General features: G+C 48.5%; 1 protein-coding gene across 2 annotated transcripts in view; it reads left to right on the top strand.

Moving 5' to 3' along the window:
• LOC138510440 (phospholipid-transporting ATPase ABCA1-like) overlaps positions 1-24011 on the top strand; it is a 2356352-nt gene that overhangs the window by 1185852 nt on the left and 1146489 nt on the right. Inside the window, exon 15 of one of the 2 annotated variants that reach the window (XM_069626098.1) lies at positions 3334-3556. The exons of the other annotated variant lie outside the window; for it this stretch is intronic. Within the exon in view, the coding sequence (XP_069482199.1) occupies positions 3334-3556 (223 nt within the window). The remainder of the gene's footprint in view (positions 1-3333; positions 3557-24011) is intronic. 2 annotated transcript variants of the gene reach the window in all.

Below are 24011 nucleotides of genomic sequence, written 5' to 3'. Positions count from 1 at the left end.
GAAATCGAGCTGCACTTGGATGGAATATTGGGGACAGGGAATGTGTCTCATTTGAGTGGACTGCGGGGGGTGGGGAAAGCATTGCATTTGTATGAACCTTGAGGGTGGGAATTGTATCACATGTGGAGGGGCTGTTGAGTGTAAGAAATGCATTGCCACTCACCAACAATGCTAACAACTCACCTTTCTGCATATGCATCCGCAAACTCTGAACGAAACACAACCACTCCTCTACCGCACCACAAACCACACGCACGTCACAACATCCGACACGCAAACAAACCATACTCAATCACTCCTCAACACCACATGATAGCTATCGACCGAAAAAACACACCTATGCTCAGTGACCGTTTTCTCCGAACTGAAGCTGCCAACAGCACATCAAAGCTCTCTTGCTCTTCTCCCTCTCAATCCCACTAACAAAACTCAAAATCCTCCTTCCTTCTCAGACCCGACAGAGCGACAAGAGTCCGCGCAAGTGGCAACAGTGCGTGGTACAAGACCCATTAGCATAACATTAACATGATTTACAGCGTTTTTCATTGGGACTTTCCCATTGAAAATGCTATTGTAAATCAGGTCCAAAATGTTTAGGTCTTGCTTTTCTACTAATCTATTGAGTTCTTGGACATGGCAACTGAGACCCAGTACATTTGTGTGTGGAGTGCAAAGCAGTAGTTGTGGCCCTTTCCGCTTGTTCTCCTTTTTGAACTGTTTACCCAGCTATTTTCTGCATTAGCAGATAGCTCAGCCAGTTAAGGGTGCTTGCCTCTGAAATCTGTGTGCAACCGGAGGAGACAGGCTAACGTCCCTGCACAGCTGACACAACAGTCCACCAGTCGAAGATCAATCATTCGAGTGCCCTTAAATCGAGAAATATCTGGACCTATTCTTATGGCAATTAGAACCGATAGTAGTATGGAACCATGCTTTATATAAAACATTTGACATTATTACATGAGCATATTAACATTAATTTCCCGAAAATTACACAAAGCATTTCCTCTTCTTTTTGGATTCCACACCTCACATTGTATGGCATTTACTTCACTATATGAGCTGGAAGAAGTTTGCTGCTGAGCGTATAGTCAGTGTCCGCGGGGAGAGGTCGATGGGCTTTGTCTGCAGCGGAGGTTGGCGTGGGACTCCCCCACGGAAAACCAGTTGCTAACAGGGAGAGAGGACACGGAGGACGCCAGAGCAGGTGAGCGGAGGGGTGGGGGGAGCTATGATGTTGCACTCTTGCAGCAGCCACACAAATACGCGCTCCTGGGAAAACAACTGTCAAGCTGGATTTTTACCAAGTCTCTAAAATGTTCTCCACTGCCTATGACAACTCAAAGAGTACTACTCAACCATCCAGTAAACACATAGCCACCCCACCCGCCAACACGCTCATTATGACACTGATTTCGCCGAAACGTAAAAGTTAACCGTCAGGAGAAAAATCCCACACTCATCATCAGGTGCAATGAAGAAAAAGCCCAATGTGTTCTCAAGATCCATGGGGGAGGCTCACACCCTTATTAGCTAAATACACCAGTTTCTCAGCAATACTAACATCCCTGTAAGTTTGGATTCCTGGAGGGGGTAAAGCAATTGAGCAGGCCATTAAGGCCAACAACCTTGGAATATGCCCCAGCAACAGCAACAGGGGCATGGATGCTCCCTGCAGACTTGCCCATCAGGATACTGAGGATTTAGCCAATGTTGTGGCCAGCCGGTCAATGCCTGGGGATCAGCATAGTAGAATGTCACTGGCCCTGGAAAGACCTTGTCCATCTGTGGCCGCAGGAAGTCTAAAATTCCAGGATACTCACAACCCAGCAGCCACCATGACCACTATTCTGACCACCACTGCTACCAACGGCCTGAATTCTAGGCAGTCTCTTCTAGTCAATCTTGACATCACTGGTACCTCTGATACGCTGGAGCTCGCTTCAACCAGACTGGGGTGGGGGCCTAACCCCATTAGCGGCAGGCATCAGTGAAAAAACCACTACGATCATGACCACCAGAGGCCCAGGGAATGTCCCGACGCAGAATGAACTGGCAGTGGTCAACAGTGACTTACAACCTGGTGCCAACTTTTCTCACCATATCTCCCTCCCAGACTCCCCTCCCCACTTAGGATCAGTACCAAAGCATAACGCTGAGAAGGAGGGGATGGATGACCCAAGGACCCACGCATGCAAATGCAAACGTCTTCTGTTTGAGCTGGTGTCAATTAAAAAACTCCTCCAATTGCTGCTGGAAGATGATGGGAAGGGAGGGACCAATGAAGAGGTTTCTACCATCCAGGCGTGCAAAAAGGGGGACCAACATGTTCTGTTGATTGTACCTTTTGTCCCCCTTGTCACCTCTCCTAACAATGCAAACCCTAACCCTGTTAGTCTGGGGTCTACGAGTGGGTGTGAGAACCGAAAACCAAAAGTGTCCCGCTGTCAACACATCGCTAGCCCCTATAGCCCAAAGGGGGTGAGATTACTCTTTAAGCATTCAGAAGGACATTCCAATCGAATCCTCACAAACCAGTACCAGGAAGGTCAGGAAGGGTGAACGTGGTCCTCTGCCCAATGCTCCCATGGGAAAGGTATCTAGCGGGGTTGGCTATGTGCCATTGAATACTATGGCCAACTCCAGCAAGGGGATAGTGCCCAGAAGGTGAGGGTCTGCGTATCTACATAGTTTCCCGAAATTGCCCCAAAACTACAATGAGCCCAGGTAGACCCTTGAGAATAAGTGTATTCACTGCATCCGGGATGTGCGAGTTTGCCTATTCATAACATGGGGGAGATCCTAAGGTGTACTAGGCTACCTTACCAGAGGGAAAGTACCCATAATTAGGTCCAAATTGACTTTAGGGAGCAAAGTGTGGGAAAAAGCATATTGGTCTTTGTTAGAAGATGTCACCTCCCAGCCAACACTGTGCTAAAAGTTAGAGCATACCCAGGGAGAAACACTGATGCCCACCCCGAAATCAGCCCCTCTGGCCTATGCTGTCAGGCGCAAATGCAGGCCCATTGGGGAAAAGGACACTGGGAACTTCCTTCTCCGCCAAATCGCTGTGGTGAACATTGAGATGGTAGGTCTGTGCTGCTTGGGCTCAGGAGTCACTTATGGAAGTGGTGCCTTTGGGGACATAAGTAGGCTACAGGGACACTGCACATGATCTACTTATATGGATAAAATGTTTTATGTGTTACTGTTGTTGATTTACTTGTGTCATGATGTACTTTTATGGCCGAAATAAAGGTATTGATGAACTATGCCATACAGATGCTTGACAGTTGTCCTCTTTCTGCCTTCTCTCCCCTGTGGCGTGTTTAGATTCATGCGCTCCCTCTCACGCTCCCTTCCACTCTATATGACATTGGCCTGGATTTACTCTGTGGCCATGATTGTCAAAAGCATAGTGTACGAGAAGGAGGCTCGCCTGAAGGAAATGGTCCGGATGATGGGGCTTAACAATGGCACCTACAGGCTGAGCTGGTTCATCAGCAGCTTCATTCCGTTCTGCATCAGCGCTTTCCTGCTTACGCTTGTGCTCAAGGTGATCGATTCATTTGCATGTTGATTCCGATTTGTAAATAATGAAAAATGATGCATGCCTGCTTTGATTTCTTCTGTAACTTGGTCCAATATCAAATCAAGAAAAATGGCGCATGCACATGTGGCTGCATATTTGGCATGAGTGCGGATATTTCCCACCACGTTTTATTTCACCTGGCCAACAAATCTAGCATGGTAGTGCATCCTTAGGGGCAGATCTTTGCTGCCAAGGGAAACAGGAAATAGCACCTGTAACCGCTTAGCTGACCGCTGCTGACAAATGTCAATTTCAGTCATTGATTGAAACAGCTGGTTCAAGTGATCCAACTGTGGGGGATCCCCTCGCGAGATCTTGGCTTGGAGATCTCGCGAGAGTTTGCGCGTGAAGCGCAACAAAAGTGCGATTTGTGCCAGAGCCGGAGCAGAGGCACCAGTGTAAACACAAGCCTTGTGCTCCTCTTGCTGAGGGGTATTAGCCCTCCCAGAGCCTGTTATCCACAGGCCCCTTGAGCTGAGCGTAACTCCATGGCTGACGACAGCCCTCTGGGAGCTCTAGCTTAGAACGGATACCAGCACTCTTTGACTTGTGCTATGAAGTGAAGATAACTGTGTAGGGCTCCAGAACAGAACTGTGAGTAGTGGCTCCTTTCCTGCCCTGGACTCAAATACCCCTGTTACTCCGTATACTCCAGGTGGCAGAAAAAACACTGCGTTCTACTAAGCAAGTGTCCTTTTATCATTCAAGGCCACCACACCAATGTTTAACCTAGACCAACTATATTTGATGATTGACTGCCCATAGTACATAAACAAACCTCCTAATTTCCAAAAGAGAGTCCCATCAAGGAAAAGCTTAAAGAAGGGCAGATCCTTAGGGGAATAACCCCCAATCAGCATGTTGACTGGACATCCCAGTCAGTTATACAGCTTCACGTGTGTCCTCCTCGGAGGCAGAATATCAGTCTACTGCCCAATTCTCCTGGGATGTACCTGTCATCATGTTACTGCTCTCGGAATTGCCTTTTCATTAAGATCGATTTAGGGAGCGCGGCGGGGGGTGCAGGATGGCTAAGTGGGTGCCTTAGGAAGCATTGCAGATGGAACCACGTGTCATGCTCAATGTTATTAGAGCTGCGACTTACCTAGCAGCTCCCTGTGCAGTAGCTAAATGGGTGCAATTCTTTCTGGCAGCTCTCCATTTAGCTGGGCCACGTTGAAAGCCAGGCGTGGAATTCCAGTGGGTATATTGTGTACATCTCCCTCGTAGAATGCACCCCATCCTCCAAATAGGAGCCTTTGTGGACACAAATGTAAAAGTAGGCATATGTGCACCGCAAAGCTCAGAGAAGATGACGCTCATGAAGCAAAGGGTGCACATTAAAAATGGTACATCCAGATGCCCATCTACTTAATCAAGCGGCTACGTTTTAATGTAGGCAATATTATGTATTGCACGCAAGAAGAATACTGTAATTTTTCCTAGAAAAAAAAAATGGTTAATGTCATTATATCAAAATGGAAGCCGAATAGTCAGAGACATTGCTCAAGTTCAAGAAAATGCAGAGTGGCCTTGATATCATCCAAGCCTTGCCAATTATCATACCTTTTGAAAAAAAGGTGCAGAAAAGAAGGACATGTGGACACTTAACGCTTTGCCAGAGAATGCACACACGGGCCACACGTCACTGCACCTTTCCTCGACCATACCTATGCCAAGCTTGCATGCACATATTAGTAGGGTGAGCAGATTTTGAAAATGAAAAACCGGGACAGGTTAGAAACATAAAAGTAGGACTGGCACCCGAAGCACATTCAAGCCCCCTGCGCCCCACCTCAGTCACACACCATGTCATGGCACCCCATGCCCATGGGACCATACCATAAAATAAATATTTTCAGCACATATCAGCTTAAATTGTTGGGTTACAGCTGTGGTTGTAACACAAAACTGGGACATGTGTTTTAAATTTAAAGAATTCTCAGGATATGGGGACAGGGGTCCTAATTCCTGGACGGTCCCGGCAAAACCGGAACGTCTAGTCACCCTACATATTAGCAAAGCTGATATTCTGCGGGTGGCTGTATTCATCAATCTGAACGTGCCTGCACACGTGCCGTTCAGCTCTGACACTCGTGCCCCAGCATAGCGGGGCTAACCCCTACTCTTTGGCCCTTACATCATATCAGTCACATGTATAACATTTCCACCCTGCTTGCCCCAATGATAGAGTCAGAGACCTTCTGAAAGTTGGAAACATATATAACATTTTATTGGGAAAAAACATATGGTTGCATAATTTGGAGTCATTTTATGAGGGCGGCCCCCCAGTCCCTGCTCAGGTTTTATGACAGCCTGGTACCCACCATGGTCCTTAGTCGGGTGGCCCCGCCAATTCCGCCTTACAAAGTCCCATGTCCAAAAGCCTGTGAGCCATCTCACACCATTCCGTTCTTGCGAAAACGGCCCGCCCTGGATTACACTGCCAGTTCAGTCATTCCTCCAGAGAGTATGGAGCGAATAAGGCCACTGCATCGGTTGTTGAGGAGTCCCAACCGTCCCTAGTGGAATCAGCGCCCGTGTCACCCCATCCTGCCTGAAGCAGCCAGTGGTTGTAGCTCACGGCCCAGCCGCAGCGTGCCTCCTTCTCCAGGACCGCCCTCGTAACTCCGCCTGCGACAGAAAATTTAGTTAGTACATTCAATGCCAACATCACCTATGCAAAACAATGTGTTAAAATTACATTCCTATAGAGCCACCAACACTCTTTACAAACAATTTTGTCCGAAAGACCTCTCCCTCCTCTAGCAACTCCCATCTACAAGTCCCTTCACCCTTCCCTTGAGCCTACCCAAGCTTCCCCCTTTCCTGTCGCAGTCCTGTTTAATGTTTTGGGTGGGAGGGTGGTTGTTGCTGCTGCCAGTGCTGGATGTGAGGACTTGCTCTCTCGACCCTGGCTATTTATGCCCATCGAGGTGCCGGCCATTTCTGGCCAGACCCCAGAGGGCGCCCTGACTGCGTCCTCCCTAGAGGAGGCGAGTCCACGCAGGGGACGGCCAGAGGGGTGGCCCGCTATGTGTGCTGCGCCTCTAGTGCCCCCTGCGTGGGCTGGCGCACCTGCTTAGCGGGGCTAGCCCCTACTCTTTGGCCCTTACATCATATCAGTCACATGTATAACATTTCCACCCTGCTTGCCCCAATGATAGAGTCAGAGACCTTCTGAAAGTTGGAAACATATATAACATTTTATTGGAAAAAACATATGGTCGCATAATTTGGAGTCATCTTATGAGGGCGGACCCCCAGTCCCTGCTCAGGTCTTATGACAGCCTGGCACCCACCATGGTCCTTTGCCGGGTGGCCCATCCAATCCCGCCTTACAAAGTCCCATGTCCAAAAGCCTGTGAGCCATCTCACACCATTGCGTTCTTGCGAGAACGGCCCACCCTGGATTACACTGCCAGTTCAGTCATTCCTCCAGAGAGTATGGAGCGAATAAGGCCACTGCCTCGGTTGTTGAGGAGTCCCAACCGTCCCTAGTGGAATCAGCGCCCGTGTCACCCCATCCTGCCTGAAGCAGCCAGTGGTTGTAGCTCACGGCCCAGCCACAGCGTGCCTCCTTCTCTGGGACCGCCCTCGTAACTCCGCCATGCTTTGGGGTGGCCCCTCCCACGACCCAAAATGCCCCCACCAAATTCCTCCTCCTAATAGTACTCACCAACCATTATTTACATCCAGTTCTTGCCATCAGTCCCCATAGCCCTAAGTTGAAATGGCCCATTCCGTGCTCTGATAGATGCACCCCGTCTGCCGCAAAATCTATTGGCTTCCCCTCACATAACTCCAGGTGTCTGACAAAAACCAGCCCTTCCTGCTTCATGAAGCGCTCCATGCTCTTGTTCACCCCCGTCCTAGACCTTTCCATTGCAGCTTTGCACTCTGCTCCCCGCCATACCCTTCCTTGGGATCAGCTCTGACCAAGCTATTTCTGTTGCAGGCAGCATTCTTGTTAGGATCCTAATGCCCTCCTGCATTACTCTCATCAATCGCCCTCTCCCCAAATCTGCAAGGTCATTCCCCACAAGGTGCACTACCAACAACCTCGGGGGGGCCCTCCTGTTGATCTGCCTGCACAGCGCAGGGAGAAGTGAGTGCCAACGCATGCCTGGGGTGCCTAACCACACCAGCTCTGTGTCCCTAAAAACCCGAATTGGCCCCCCGCCCCGGCTTTGTATGGGCTAATTTCTCTGCTCTGCTGATAAATGAGTGGACAATTATCCATATGGTAAGCCCAGCTGTAAGAAACCAAAATGCATAGTTGTTAAAACCTTTTACCCTTTCTGCCCTCTCTCATTCCTCCCCCCTTATTCAGTTGTCTCCGTGGAACCTGCCCTATTCCCCTGGAGGGGTTGGGTTGTTCTGCCCCCCTGGGCGGATGTATAGTTTATACCTGTCGGATTGTCATCTTCTCAACCCATGGATCGCTGGGCCGTGCATCCCAGCCTGAAATGCTGTTGTTGCTGCCACTATCCGGAAACCATGTGTGGACCATCTTTCCCCATGACACCCCGCTTTCTTTAAAGCCATGGCCAGCACCTTCCGGAATTGGAACATTGTCAGTGGCGACCCGTCTTTGTGTATTAAGAGGTACCTACCACCGGCTGGCCTCATTGGCACAGTAGCCAAGTGGGGCAGCTGGACTGTTCTGCCACCCTACACAAGTTGATTGATGTGCCCCTCCTGGCCTGATCGCTCTTTGATCTCCTGACCTTTACCATGAGGCCGCCCTCTGTGAATGTGACATCCCCTGGAGCCAGTGCCCTTCCCGAGTTGTCACCCCTCCCTGTTGCCTCTAATTCGCTGACCCGGAGAGCCCCGAAGAATGCCAATGCAAATGCTTCCCTAAAGAGCCCGAGCCCTTACATTTTTTACAGGCTTGGGCAAATATGCATTGCCGCCCGAAGTGGCAGTACCCTGAATTAAAACCCCTGAACGTGCCCCTGGCTGTGTCTCCCCCGGAGGTGCCCCTGCCGCTCCCCTGTGCCATTGTTCTGTTACCGCCATCTCTCCCCCTGCCCCTCTGTCTTTCCGAAAGGGCTGCCAAGCTTCCCTCTTGTCCTCGCTGTACTTACCCTGCCAAACCTTAGTCGGGTCTCTTATTGGCTCGGTAGACCTTTCCTGGCCACCCATGAATGTGAACCAACCCTCATAAATTCCATTCTATGCCTGAAACCCCTGTCGTAATCAATCCAACCCGAAGTCCCGTATGTTTTATGCTCTGCCACTATGGTATCCCTGTAATTCCATAGATCAGTCCCTTGTTCTGGGAACTTCTCCATCATTACTGTAGCATACAGCGAGAAGGCCTTGGACCAGTTGTCAATCGTTTCCTCCGGCCTGCACTGCTTTTGCCTCTTTTTCTTTCCTCCTTTGATATATTAACATCTGGGCCCTCATTTTCAGATGTCAGCATTGAAAATATGTCAAAGTAATCCTTTGCCCATATTTGTTCTTTCACCTGCTTATGAATGTACCAAGACAACATACTTCTCCCGGTCAGTACCGGGGCAATGGAGCCCCGCTGCTTCCCGTGGATGTCCCAGCACCCAAGGATGTCATTGGTAATCCTTCCGATGGTACCACCCTATTGGACCCCACGGAACCCACAGGCATCCCTTCTGGTGGTATTACCATCGCTGTTTGGGGTACCCCATTGCCCGGTGCCCCTATCCCACTGACCTGCCCTGGGAGTCCTACCTGTGCCCCTGCAACTGCAACCGGCGCTGTTGGTTGACCCCAGACGGAAAGTGGGCCCACCCCGTTACCCACTTGAGGTGGCACAGGTACCTGTCCTAACCGGAGCATCATCTGGTCCATGAATCTAGTCATTTCCAATTTTGCCTACTCCATAGTCTGCCCGCTTACCCGGGCTGTGACACATTTTGGGGCACTGTCCACGTGTTCGCTACCGCCCCCACTGGACCAGTGTTTACACAGGCTACTGGCTGAATCCCCTGGCTTGCCCCATTTGACTGCTCAGTACCTGTGCTTGGGGACATTTCTGTTGTGGACAAAGGAATAGAGACATTGGGAGACACATTCACTACAGTGTATTGCTCCTTTCCCTTTTGCTTCCTGGGCGCACGCTTTCCCTTGGTCGGGGTGGGTGTCACCACCTCTGGAACTGTTGGAGGCACCCCTGTGTCCGGTGATCCAGTTGGTGCTGGACCCCCCAGAGACTGCTCCACCATTCTTTTTGCCCATTCTGCACCTTTATTTCAGACCCTTTCTTGGAACCATGCCACCATCTGGGCCTCCTCCTGGCTCTCATAGGACCTTCCACTGTTGGAAGTGCCCTCCCTACTGTCGAACAAACTTGGAGATCCCTGGCTGAACATGTTGCCCCTGCTGTAAGAAAGCAAACAAAATTGTGCAACAAGAGTTTGTTGATTAATATAATGTCGACCACAGTTGTGTATCTTTCAAGCCCTTTTGAGCAACTCCTCACGGAGTCCCAGGTTACTGCTACCCCAGCTTAATGCCAGTGCCGTGGCCCTTATCTTATGTCGATTATCCCTCTGGCCCCAGTTCACATTCCCTGTGGCAGTCAATTTGCTGCCTATTTCATTTGCTAGCCACTTCCAGCCCCCAGTAGGCCCCTTTCCGTACCACAGATCTTTTTCCTTCTTCCTTCTAACAAACCACCTCTGGTGCCTTACCTTGAAGACATCCCCTGTGATCTGTAAATATACACAGAATTTGTTAATATTGTCATTTGGACTAAGCCACAGGCGTGGCCAGTGCTTAATTTGTAAAAAAATAAGTGCAAAATCTTGCCCAACCTAATGCCGGACCTGGTGGGCGCCGCGCATGGTGCGTGCCACCATGCCGGCTCAGTGCTAGAATCGGCCCACCACCAGCACATCACACTGCTGCTGCTCCATGTCACATGTTTGGCACTGCATCAACTCCTGGCATGGGCTAGTAGTGGGATGGATGGGGAAGGACCACACATGGGTTGAGGAAGTAAATATACGTTAAGCCTACAGTACAGTATGTCACCCAGTAGAGTCCAAACTAAACGTCCCACATCATTAGCATGTCACCTAGTCTCCACCAGACTCCATCCACTATGCTCTGGAATTCATGTCAGGAATCATGTATTTTTCACATGCACATGACACAATTATCTGCACCCGTCTGTGATAGAAGTGTACACTTGCCCGGCTCCTGATTCTTGCCCTGCCCTCTTATGTGCCCCCACATTGACTGCTAATGGCCATGCTAATGCCTTGGCCATTCCCACCCAGTTCCTGCTTCTCCCCGCCCCACGCACCACCTCGATGCAACTATTTGAGCTCACTTTAATTAAGCCTTACCATCAAACTTTACACCCAAAGGACCTGCCAGTGCTTTTTCAAAGTAGTCTTCTGAGAGGTAATGACTTAACTGGAGTTGTAAAGCCGCTATTGGTATAATAAAAATGTCTTACCAGGTCTTCCTTCAGCCACTCAATTTATAAGTACTGGGCGGGTCCTTCACTTAAGTCCTGTTAAAACAAGTTTTGGCAAAGCCAACAGTTTTGGCTTGTGGATAAGTATTGGGCATTTGCCAGGCACTGCTATTAGATTCCCTGTACTCGACTCACACCATTTTGCACCTGCTCCCATGAATGGCCAGTTAATACCACTACAGATGTGCCTGGCAAGTGCCTTTCTCATGCCTACACAAAGGCCCAAACTGTTAGCATTGCCAATGCTTGTTTAACTTTACATTCTGGGTCACTTAGTTGTCTTTATACCCTACTTGCAAAAATGCCCTGTGTCACTTGTAATATGTTCATTCAGTGTTTTTTCATTGCATTCTGGGATTTGCAGTTTTGCAACTAAGCATGCCTGCGTGCAATATGCAGCAATGCAGGAGAATAAAGAAAAGGTAGTGAATCACTCAATCCGCAATTGCGTAGAAGAAAGGAACACTTAATAGCTCCACACCAGAAAGGAGACACGAGATGCTTGGAAAAGAGCATTTACCAATTATTCTAGAAACGTGAGAATCGTGTCACTGACTTCGGGACACGGGCGGGTGCTTTGCTGAGTGCAATGTATCTCGTGAGTGGGATTTCTTGTGAGCAATAGGCAGTGGACAAACAGGTGGCAATCCAGTCCATATGATGCAGGAGGATGGTAGTCCGACAGGTAGCGGAGTGACAAAATCAGGCGACAAAGGCAGTCCATATGCGGAACAGAGGGTTCGGTACACATTCCACTCATTAAAATCTGCGTATGCTGGGCGAGCTTCACCTTGCCGGTTGTCAAAACCTGGTGGCTGAATTGTGTGACAAGCAGCACAGCATTATATTTCGAGATATTTTAGCAAGCATTCATGAAATCACCACCGAACTGGTGTAGGCATGTGAACAGTGGTTGAAGTGAACACAAATGGTCAGGAGCAGTGTTGCACTACTTTTTTGGTAATATTCTATCACTGCATGTGAACCTACTTTTCAAATTGCCAGGAGCCCACTCAATAGTGTTCCTATATGTGCGTTACCTCGTCTCGTCAGATGTATGTGAATGGAGTATAGGCTTAAAAAGCTACAGTTTTAAGACATATGGACTGTAAAGACAGCACAAGAAGCTCATTACTAACATTGCTCAACGAATTTAAAGCAGATTGCTTGTGCCCAGCATGTGAGGAGAGATTCCTTCTTAGTATTAGCACACATTTGTACATACAGTACTTACATAATAGCCACCCTCGCTCATGAGGTAATGTTGTAATGGGTGCTGGAAGGGTACTCCTGCATAATGTGAACGAGCCATTATCTGAGCCCGTGAAGTTCTCCCAACAATACACACAGGCCACCTGCACATTGTCATTTTTCGGTTACACAATATTATTTCATGCCCTCTCGGTGGAACAATGTGCACATGTGTGCAGACCAAAGCGCCTACAACATTGGGGAAGGATGATATTGCATAGAAACAATGGTGGCAATTCAGATATCTGCTCACCCTCAGGGAACTTTATATGGACACTCATGTGCTGCAACAGGTCCTTAGAGACCTGCTCCAGAATCTAGCAAAATGGCGACTGGGACACTCCTGCTACCATGGCCTCTCGTCTCTCAGAATTACATTTCTTCCAAGAAATGTCACAGGCACGCAGATGCATTTAATTAAAAGGGGCTTACCTCCCAGCAGGGAAAGCCAATTTAAGATGTGCTTGGCCAGTCGGGGTGAGGTGCTGCGGTGACGCAGTTAGGATCCCAGTTCCCACAGAGGAGATCCCGGCTGGGCCAGACTGCATGGCACTGGCAGGCCCCTTCCTGAAGCAGTGCCCAGCCCCAGCGTCACATCGCCGAAGTCGCCCATGAAGCTGCAGCGCTGGAAGAAAGCTGGTATACAGAAGCAGGGCCACTGCGCCTGAGGCAGCCAGCCAGGGAGGGGGCAGCGGGCACACAAATACCCATGTGCAAAGGTAATTTATACCCGCATTTCCGGCCGTTCTAATGCATTCAGCAATCACTTAAACACGATATGGGCCACAGAGCTCGGTGCACTAGAACCTGTCAGATTCAAGTCCCTCTCCAGTCCTAGCACCATGCATTAAACAGCAAACCTTCACCGTGACCACCACCCCTCAATGCGGTGTCCCACTCTGACCACACCTGCTATCGCCTGACTAAAAGGCCTGCAGGAATCCCGGAAGAGTTACACCCCATGACGTCACACATGTTCTGGGATCCCATCCCTTGGAATGTACCCTTAAGCTACGCCCCTGGACCTATGACATGACACTACTGTACATTTTGAGGCAATCCTAAATGCCCTTTAAGCACCTTACGTGCTTTGGGACGTACCATGCTCTGCACGTCAGACATTCAAGGACACTCCCAATCCTTGGCATTGGAAAGATGGCATTGCATACCATACCCTGGGGATCGTTAACATCACACAGTTGCGAGAGTGTATGTACCCACTTCGGAGTGCAAAAGGGAACCCCAAAAAGTCTCAGTCAAAGCGGGGGCCAGCCGCCAGTGTGCTCCATGCTACCTGCCGCGGACGCCTCTAGACTGCCTTCACTTTTAAAAAACACAATAGGTCAAGCGGGCAACGGCAGTCCGTAACTTCATTGCAGGCGGTTCGGTACACAAACAGCCTTGCCCTGTGAAACACAGTGGGCTCCGATTACGCACACAGAAGCTGAAAGTTGCTTCGTTCCGCCATGCCCTCTCCAAGGCCTTATCCACCCAACCCTCCCCCACCCACAATTTGTTGTTTTTAGAGAGCGCGGCAGGCTGCCTCCTGCCTGGCACCAGGCAGGCGGAGGCGGATGGCTGGCTTACTGACAACAGGGGATAATGGATTGCATTATCAAAGAAAGTTAACACTTTCAGTGTTAAACTTTCTTTGATGAATGCCTCCATCTCCGTGCACTGCGCACAGAGAGCCATGATGAGTTCTGGTGCCGACAAAACTGTGGCGGTGTTCGCCACCGGTAAACACCACCACAAATTAATCACTGGCCGTGGCCCAGAATCCTTGTAACTTGCTAGCGTTCTGGTGTTCCCGCCTCGGCACATTACTCCGCAGATGCCCGAAAGTGGGGTGTAAAAGATGTCCTCCTTACATCTTCCCATGCTGGTATAATATTGTATTGATGTGTGCATAAATCCCTTCATATCAGCCACCCCCGAAATGTGCCCTACAATGCACAACCCGGTCAACACTTGTGTATATGCGCGTTATAAATCCCTTTCATGGAATAACCCGTAAATTCATGCAATGCAAACAGTGGGCCTCACCCACACGGTTACTCTTTCCTTTGTGACCCTACTTCTGCACCATTCTGAGAAACTCTGTTCAAAGGTGACCCTCGCACTTGTGGTGATCCTTACTTCTGCATCACTCGTCAAACCTTTGTATCTCTAAGTTATACCTTCCCCGTGCAGTTACAAGCGCCCTTTAACCAATCTTTGCCCACCTTTGGCTTGGGCTGTTTCAAAACCTAACCTCCTTCCTTGCATTCTAATCGCACGTGGCACTGAAATGCTCCCTAGTCACCCCCCGGGCATTTATTTCCACTCGCCCGCCACCTATGCCTCACCTTGGTGGGAATGTTCCTGCCTGCTTCGGCAGTCACCGCTTGCGATTACCTTCCAGTAATGCCCCTGCAGCCGCTTACTGCGCACACCTTTGTGTAGGTGCGGAAATGCCTGCGGTTCCCAATGCCGCAAGACCGGTGCCCGTACTTGAACCCAAATACACTGCCCTTATTTGTGATACGGTATACTTGCTTATAAAACTTGTTGCTGCTGCCAGGGCTGGATGAGAGGACTTGCTCTCTCTGCCCTGGCTATTTATGCCCCCCGAGGTGCTGGCCTGTGAGGAAAGCGCAGCCAGGATCGGCTGTCTCGTCTCTGTGGCATTATTTCCCTCTGCCGGGCCTCAGACACAAGGTAGTGGGAACATGAGACAGTAGTGTTTTCAAATCCTCGCCTGCATTTCCTGAGCCCGAAATAGAAATAGAATTATCATTCTTAGCATGCAAAGTATTTTTTTTATTTTTATTTTTTTACATTTTTGCCCAAGAAACGGGTGGGAATGTAAAAATAGCAGTCACTGCGACGGCCCTGTCCACACCACAGCACACATACACCCATGAAGGCTGGAAGGCTGATCCTAACAGTTTATCCCGCAGGTTCTGGTGTCCAATGTATATTTAAGTATTGGGCACCCAAGACTTACATAGGCATGTAGTTGCTGGCTGGAGGTCCTTTGGGCCTGCGCCAGCCTGCCCTCCCCCTGAACAGAAGTCTGGTTCATGACTTGCTTGCAGGAGTTGTGGGAGGAGACCCTGTGGCACATGTGCCCTTTCAATCGGCCAATGCATATTGTTTCCTTAATTGTCTCATTAGCTCATAAAGACTTTCTCTGCAGCAAATTCGGAATGTTAGGAGTATGTCAGATATGCAGCAGGGGCCAGATTATCAATGGCTTGTCCTTGTGCAACAAGGGAGTAAATTAATTTAGCACTAGTCGTGTTGCTTCTGGTATAGGGAATGGAACACACATTTTACTTTCCTCCAATCCATATTATCTACATGTGTTTGCACAAAGGCAAAAAAGAAGCTGACTGTGTGCTATGGTATGGTTCATACATAACATAAAAAGGAATCTGTTTAGAGCATCTATTTTATGTTACACAGCAAACATAGTACAACAAATCCCATTGATGTATGCCCTAGTGAAAACAAAATGGGATCAAACCCTGTATGCTTCATTCCCTATCACACACGCAGCAACATTGGAGGGGGCAACGTTCAAATACTTTGGCCCCAGAAGTTTTATATTGGATTGAAAACGATTAGAAATGGAGAAGATTAGAAGATGCCTGTCGCACATTCAAGGCGTGCTGTGTACACGTCATGTTTACAAGCACATCTTCGAATTATTGCAGTAATCTGCAACTTTGCACAGAACCCAAACCTTGCGAATCCCGCCCATAGTTTTGATGAGTTGATTATGAAGGGGATCAAACAAGCCCCTCAATGTCTGCTGTGCAGTTTTAATGAGCCCTGAATCCGACATGCGTCTTCCTTCTTCTCGCTCTCATGCATTTTTCATTTCATGCATGTGTTAAGTCTGTACATAACATCATCCCATTCAGGCACCTATCAGAATGTTTTAGATCCTTTTTGAATGATCAAATATCTGCTAGACTTTTATCTGTGACTCCTGGTGGGAAATGTGTAAGGCGGAGTGTCGCGTCGCAAAGCTCCTTGGTGAGGGAGTAGATGCAAATGCAGCCTGCCATATTGGATCAGTGTCCACCGCATGTTCCTACAGTATCTCCTGATCCATAGGATTACAGGTCAGGTAAAGGTCACAGTATTGCCAGCAGGCCACCATACTGCTACATGACAGCAAGGAGCAAGCTACGGTTGTCCATTCTCGGGTTTCTTTTGATCAGGGTCACTGGCTTAGAGGAGGCGTCCAGGTACCTCAGTGATTGTTAGGACACGCAAAGCCTGCACATTAATATCACTGCCATCAACCTGTGCTTTGGGGTAACCGATGGACCCATATGCAGGCAGAGTGGTAACATAACCTGGGTGGACAAAACCCCCATACCTTTTCCCCCCAGGTAGTACTCGGAAACATTGGGGCAGTGTTGGCAATAAAAGGCAGTGAGATTTTATTGCACACTTATGGTCATAACAAAACATAATCATAATTACAATAACCATAATATGCTGTGCTTTGGGCATTGGGTCCCGAGGTTACCCCCTCTGACCCGTGCAGGCCTTCTTGTCCCACGACAGTGTATGGTCACCGGTCAGTTGCCGGTTTTCTTTCTCTTGTTCTCGCCCTTTTTCTAGGATGGGCGGGTTCTGGGAAAAAGAAGAGACTCTGCGTTTGCAGAGCACTCTGTTGTTTGGGACCCCGTTCAGGACCCAAACTGGATCGCTTGGCTCCCCGTGCACGGACACAAGCTGATCTGTTTTTTTGCTGCCACGCAGCTCCTTATATTAGATCCAGGGCTGCCCCTGGGTCTTTGTTGTGCCTGTGTGGGGCGCTGGGTGCCGCCCGCCGGCCGGCTGATGCTGACGGCTATAGTGCACCATGTGGTGCCTGAGACTACTCTTGTTTCCTGCCTACCTTGCTGCCCCCGGCGCTTAGTACCCCTTGGGGAGGAAGGGCGAGGTGTTGTTTCACACCTCGCCCTTCCTTCTGCTCTTCCCAAGCCGGAGGCAACGGTGTCTTGATTTGTAGTGTGCTGGGGGAGAGGGTGGAGCACCGCCCACTCTTTTGTTGGGCTGCTGCTCGTCCCTCTCCCCTGCCTGGCTGCCATGGGGCACAGGTTACCAGGCCTCGCCTGGTGCCTATGGCATTGCCCATAACTGGTGGACCCATATGCAGGCAGAGTGGCAACATAACCTGGGTGGACAAAACCCCCATACCTTTTTCCCCCCAGGTAGTACTCGGAAACATTGGGTAAGTGTTGGCAATAAAAGGCAGTGAGATTTTATTGCACACTTATGGTCAAAACAAAACATAATCGTAATTACAATAACCATAATATGCTGTGCTTTTGGACATCAGGTCCCGAGGTTACCCCCTCTTGCCTGTGCCGCCATGACCTGGATGGGTTACCGGCTGTCCAGGTTCCCCCAAAAGTTGTTGCTCGTCTTTTCCCCTAGCTGAGTTGTCTGCTCCTTCTAGTTGGGGCTCGCCCCTTGATCGTGCCTGGTACTGGACCTTTGTCATTAACTGGTCTTAACCTTAAACAGGGTGCATAAGTGCTCTAAACATCAACCCGCTATTTGCCCGCTCTTGGATGGCTTGCAGTTATGTGTGGCCCTATTTCCTGTGTTGGCCTCTTATTTCCCCTTGCATGGCTGCCTAAGCTTGTTTCTTTTTTTAGTAAATCAATAAAACCAGTTTGTTTAGGAAAATGTAACCTTGCCTGCCCCTTGGGTAGGGTGGCTCTTATCCTGACTGCTCCCGGTCTTGCTGGTTCTGAGCCCCCTTCTATTTCAATCTACTTATCTGTGGTATAATTGCATTTAGAAAGTCCCCCAATAGCTTATCTCTGGTATAATTGCATATAGAAAGTCCCCCTAATAGCTCATCTGTGGTATAATTGCATTTAGAAAGTGTGCCCTAGAGCATATCTGTGGTATAATTGCATTTAGAAAGTGTGCCCTATAGCTTATCTGTGGTATAATTGCATTTAGAAAGTGTGCCCTATAGCATATCTGTGGCATAATTGCATTTAGAAAGTGCATTTAGAAAATTAATTTAGAAGTGTGCCTAATGACCTGCCCTGGTTGAAAGTGGAACTAATACCCTCTCTGTGCAAAATTGAATCTGGCTGCCTATTATCCTCTCTGTGCAAAGTTGAATTTAGAGGTGTCCCCAATATCCTCTCTGTTTAAAATTAAAATTAGAAGAATGCCTTATATCCTCTCTGTGCATAGTTGAATTTAGAAGAGCACCTAATATCCTCTCTGTGCAAACTCGAATTCAGAAGTGTCATAATCACATTTAGAAAGTCTGACCTATAGCATATCCACGACATAATTGCACCTGAAAGTGCATTTAGAAAATGCTCTCTCTAGCATAGTTGAATTAAAAGTGTGCCTAACAGCGTGACTTGGTTGAGTCTAGAAGTGTGCAGAATAGCATGCCCAGTTGAATTGAGAAGTGTGCCTAATAGCGTGCATCTGGTTGAACTTAGAAGTGTGCCTAATAGTGTGCCCTGGTTGAACCTAGAAGTGTGCCTAATAGCGTGCCCTGGTTGAACCTAGAAGTGTGCCCAAAAGCGTCCCCTGGTAGAATTTAGAAGTTTTCCTATTGGCGTGCCTTGGTTGAATTTAGAAGTGTGCCTAATAGCGTTCCCTGGCTGAACTTAGAAGTGTGCCTAATAGCGTGCCCTGGATGAATTTAGAAGTGTGCCCAATAGCGTCCCCTGGTTGACTTTATAGGTTTTCCTATTAGCGTGCCTTGGTTGAATTTAGAAATGTGCCTAATAGTGTGCCCTGGTTGAATTTAGAAATGTTAATGTAAACCACCATATCACATCTCCACGCTTATTCTCTTCTTTACACCACCACTCAACTAGAACACAGCGATACTATGACACCATTCGGTATAGCTGTTCTCATACCAACATCTACCTCATACTCCCCATAACTCTAATTAAACACTGCTGGTTACACACCCTCCAGCCAGGCGTTCTCCTCAGGCATAATGCAGCCAGAATCGGTCTGGATAAAAACCGGCCAGAACGAACACATAGGGCCTTGTTACGAGTCTGGCGGTAACCGAGGCGGTAAAACGACCTGGTTACTGCCAGACTCATATTACCATTCCGCCTCCGTGATTCCTGTAATTACCGGGGCATTAAAACCCCGGTGTCCCGGGAATTCCAGAGGTGGAATGGTGTAAATCCCCATTCCCATTGAGTCCTATCGGACTCAATGGGAATGGGGATCATGGAAACACCGGCACCATCTCGTGATCTTGCCAGTGTTTCCTCGTCCGCCTGCAGGCGGGTGGTGGTAAACCCACCAGGTCGGACCTGGCGGGAACGCCACCTCCCGCCTACAGGAATCAGGATCGGGCCGTCCGGAATTAACAGTGGCGGCGGGTTTACCACCACTGTTATTTTCGGACCGCCCGACCAGTAATGAGGCCGATACTCTTGATCTCTCAACCACCACACCTACCACTAAGAAGCAGCTACCACACAAATGCCACACCAGCTGCACACTTACCCGGTGCTCACACGCACCTTTGACTCTCTCTACTCTCTCTCTAGTGACTTGAACTTCGGTTCCCGAGGGCGTTCAACCTACCAACGCCTTCAGACCATACCAATGGTACATAAGGCGCTATATAAATGCAAAATAACATAACATAACATAACTTGGTGTAGTAATTATCTCAGCCCCACTCAGAGGGGCCTTCTGGTCCCTCGGTTGAAGTAGGTTTTTTATCACTCTATTCGCTGCGGGTTGGCTTAGCTTTATTAATTTGCTTCCCGCATTGTGCTAGTGTTTGCACCTGTTCCTATCGGGGCCCCCCCGTGCTACCCCTGTTTTCCAGTATTACTCCTCTTTCAACCTATTTTCAGTTATCCTGTTATTAGCTGCTTTCTGGTCCGGCCCTCGCGGCGTTGGCCTGTTACCTTGGGCTGCGTGATATTTTACCACCAGGGGTGGACTGGGACCAAAAAAGGGGGCCCCGGAAATATTTGTTCAAAATGGCCCATCGTACATATTTTTGGCAAGCCCAACCCTTTTCTTATGAAAAGTGAGTTACCTCCCCCAAGAGACCCGGGGTGCGGAAACCTGTTGGGAAATCTTCCGGGTTTCCTATGGGACAGTCCACCCATGTTTTCTGCCAGCTTATTATTTTTTAGAACCCGTATTCAGGTTCAGTGCTACTTGCAGCTTTCTGGCCCCACGCCTCGGGCGTTGGCCTCTTGTTTGCTTTATTTCTTACTCGTATTTTCTCAGAGTATTTTGGCTGCCTTGTGGGCTGATTCGCCCTGTTTTCTAGCATCCTATGTATTATCTACATGACTTGTGATTTTTCTCTTTATCGAGTGTGTGTTTTAAATCTGCATAGCGCATTGAGTGCGGCGGTTGAAAAGGGGTGCTCATATGCTATGGCCCAACTATGTGCTTGAACTTACACCTTATTTTTAGTGTTCCTTGGCCCTTTTTGTTTTCCCCCTCTTTTCTGTTCTGTACGGTTTGGGAGGATGGTGACTATGTTTAGCGATATCTCGCCCGTTCTGTTACTTTGGCTGCCCATTGTGGCAAGCCTGGGCTTTTATTCTGGCATGATCTATGCTCGTTTGTCCTGCTTTCTTGTGTTGATGCTGCTTCTTAACCCACCTCGATTGGATATGCTCAAATCCGGGACTCTGATTTAATCAGATGCCAGGGAAACATGCTTCTGTGTTTTCCTTGAATGGCTCAAACCTGTTCTGCCCTTGCTGTGGTTTGTCACGCTCTGAAAGCTGGAAAACTGGTCGCCATCCCGTGTACTACCTGCTGCATGCGACAGGAACTCCCACTGTCTGGAACGCTTCTCATTTGGTGACTCCTTGTTTCGGGGTTGTTCTAATCTTTCCTCTCTCAGTTTGGTATGTGTGCTGTTGGTGCAAGCACCTGGGAATATAACTGAGTTCTGCCCCTGCTAAACGTTTTATTTACCTTATGTCCCAGAGTGAAATGCCCATGCATGGGTGTTTTTTCTAGGCTAGGGCTGTGGGTTGATGTTTGGCCCTATTTGGCTCAGCTTTGTACCTTGCTGGCTTGCCCCTTGTCTTTAGGCTTTCACTTTGGTATGTGTGCTGTTGGTGCGAGCACCTTGGGCAACTGCTGGGTCTTGGCCCTGCTAAACTTAAAATTATGTCCCTCAGATATCTAAGTGCTGTATTATTATTACCCCTGATGTGTGGCGCTAATGTATCGCCCTTGGAGAGGTGAAAAGCTGAGTTTGTCCCTGCCGGGGTTTGAACCTGCATCGGCAGGCTCTGAGCCGATGTTGCACGGAGCACTCTGCTCGCTGTGCTAAGGTACCGGCTCTGCATTTCTGCGTGGTTTTCCGATATGTGACAACTTAATGTGATTTTTAAAGGCTGGTGGGCTGTGCTTGGTACTTCCCGGACTGGACACTGGCTTCACACTCTCTGGGCGGATGTAAAATGCAAACGCTCTGCTTACTGTGCTACCTGACTGTTTGGTTGTCTGTCCTGTCTTAGCTGTACGCTTCAGTTCTTTAAGCAGTTTTTTTGAGACTGGCTTGATTTTTGACTGCCTGAGTGTGTGCTTCGTTGGGCCCCTGGCTGGCTGTGGGACCATCGGTGGTTTGGGAAATCGTGTGTCTGCTGGTGTCCCCCCGTGAGTGCTCTCTTACTTACCTTGCATTGGTGTTTCTTGGTGTCATCTCCACTTCTTCACATGGCTCCTTACCGCTAGCACCCGATGTCCTGAACACTTCTGTGCTCTTTTGCCGTATTGTTGTTGCCCATTCCGTGCCTGTGGTCTGCTTGTGTTGCACTACTTTAGTAGGGTTTTTGCAACTGGGTCCCCCGAGTACGGGTTTTCCTTAGTTGTGTGGTACTGTTTCAAACCCCGTTTCAGGGTTCTGTTGTTTATTCTGCGAACACAGAAATATTTGGCAAGCTCCGTTCGGATAGCTGCTTGGAGTTGGAGATCGTTTTCTATGGGTCTCCTTTTCTTGGTCTTCTGTTTCTGCCTGATATAAATGTGTGCATCTGCTCCCCTTGATTACTTTTGTGGAAGCATTACGTACATTGTTGTAGTGTTTATTCGCATTGGCTTGTTTGTTGACTCTGCTGAGTTTAAACTGCGTCGGCAGGTTCTGTCCGGAAGTAGGTCATGCACGCTTATGCCAGCTGAAATGCCTGAGAGGAGGCTTGAAACCTGCATGTTGTCAAAAAGTGAACTCCTGCTCTTTTTGTTGAGCTAGCTGGAAAAATCTGTTAATTGAAATTGCGACTGTTAACTTGTCCATTTCTGCTTGGTATTGTTCTGAACGTTGCTCGCATCTGAACATGTATATGTTCTCTTTCTTTGTTCCACCAATGACGTTCGTAGCTTCAGTGTGCCAGCTTTTCCTAGTCTGGCTGTGGGACCATCAGTGTTTTGGGAAATCGTGTGTCTGCTGGTGTCCCCCCGTGAGTGCTCTCTTACTTACCTTGCATTGGTGTTTCTTGGTGTCATCTCCACTTCTTCACATGGCTCCTTACCGCTAGCACCCGATGTCCTGAACACTTCTGTGCTCTTTTGCCGTATCTTTCAGTGTGCCAGCTTTTCCTAGTCTGGTCCATCTCCCAATTGTGCCCCGTGCAGGGTACTGATTTTTAGGTAAGGCTAATGATGTGTAGTTTGTGATGTTTGCTCTGTTACTTAATCACTGTTTGTTGAGTGGCATGTTCTGTGTCTTACTGTGCCCTGTGTCAGGGTACTGGGTTTGTAGATATCAACCTGTCTCATCTTGGGTTTGCAATTAGTTTGCTGCTTGCTACCTATTGTATATATATCTCACTTTCGAAATCCACTTGTATTCTTAAGCGTGGAACCAGAGTAACGTCCGTGTTGCTCCGTGTCGTCTTGATTTCAAGGTGGGTGTGATTGTCGTGTTTGTGGGCCCTTCCTTGTGTTGGTACTCATTAAAATCCCACGTGGTCCTTGGCTCCTGTACCAAGCCAAAGTGTTAGTATGATTTAGTAATTCCCATTATTTAGCTTGGCTATATGTTCTGGTAAGACGTTGCCTTCTGTTTTTTATTTTTCTTCTGTGTGACTTTCCTGACTGATTAATAATGTGATTTGATTTTTCCGTATTGTGCCCGTGTAGGAAAAACGCAAACTTGTGCACTTTAGACAATATTTTACAGTTAACTTTAGTTTGACCCGGTTTTTTTAGCAAACAGTATTCCTATGTACGCAATCCGTACCGTCTTGTTTTCAAAAGATTGCCTTTCCTACCTAGCCGTGTGCACAGTAAGCCATATATTCTTGAAAAGTAACATTTTGTTTATCTCGTTTTTTTTGGCCTGGATGTATTCCTACGGAGATGCTCCGTGCCGCCTTGTTTTCCAAGTTGCCTTTCCCTGCCCTTTAGCTGCCGGTCAGTTTTTCTAGGGTAGATTGATACCTCTCCCTTCTTTAACAGTGTGGCCCGGAACCTGTCTTAATGTATTTTTGCACCGTTCTGTTTCAAAGATATTGCTGGCTCCGGGCAGAAATGTTGCCTAAATCATGTCTCAGCCTTTCATTCCACGTGAAAAAGTGGGCCGGTAAATGATACATTTCTTTTCGTGCCTTGCTTTATATGTCTCGCAGCTTTTGTTTCGTGTTGAGGAGCTGTCTGTGTCGCCTTGTCCAAATACGAAAGATGTTATGG

The sequence above is a fragment of the Ambystoma mexicanum genome, chromosome 6p, assembly GCF_040938575.1.
Source record: "Ambystoma mexicanum isolate Mex_15411 chromosome 6p, UKY_AmexF1_1, whole genome shotgun sequence".
Lineage (NCBI taxonomy): Eukaryota > Metazoa > Chordata > Amphibia > Caudata > Ambystomatidae > Ambystoma > Ambystoma mexicanum.
This window is presented reverse-complemented; position numbering and strand designations above follow the sequence as displayed.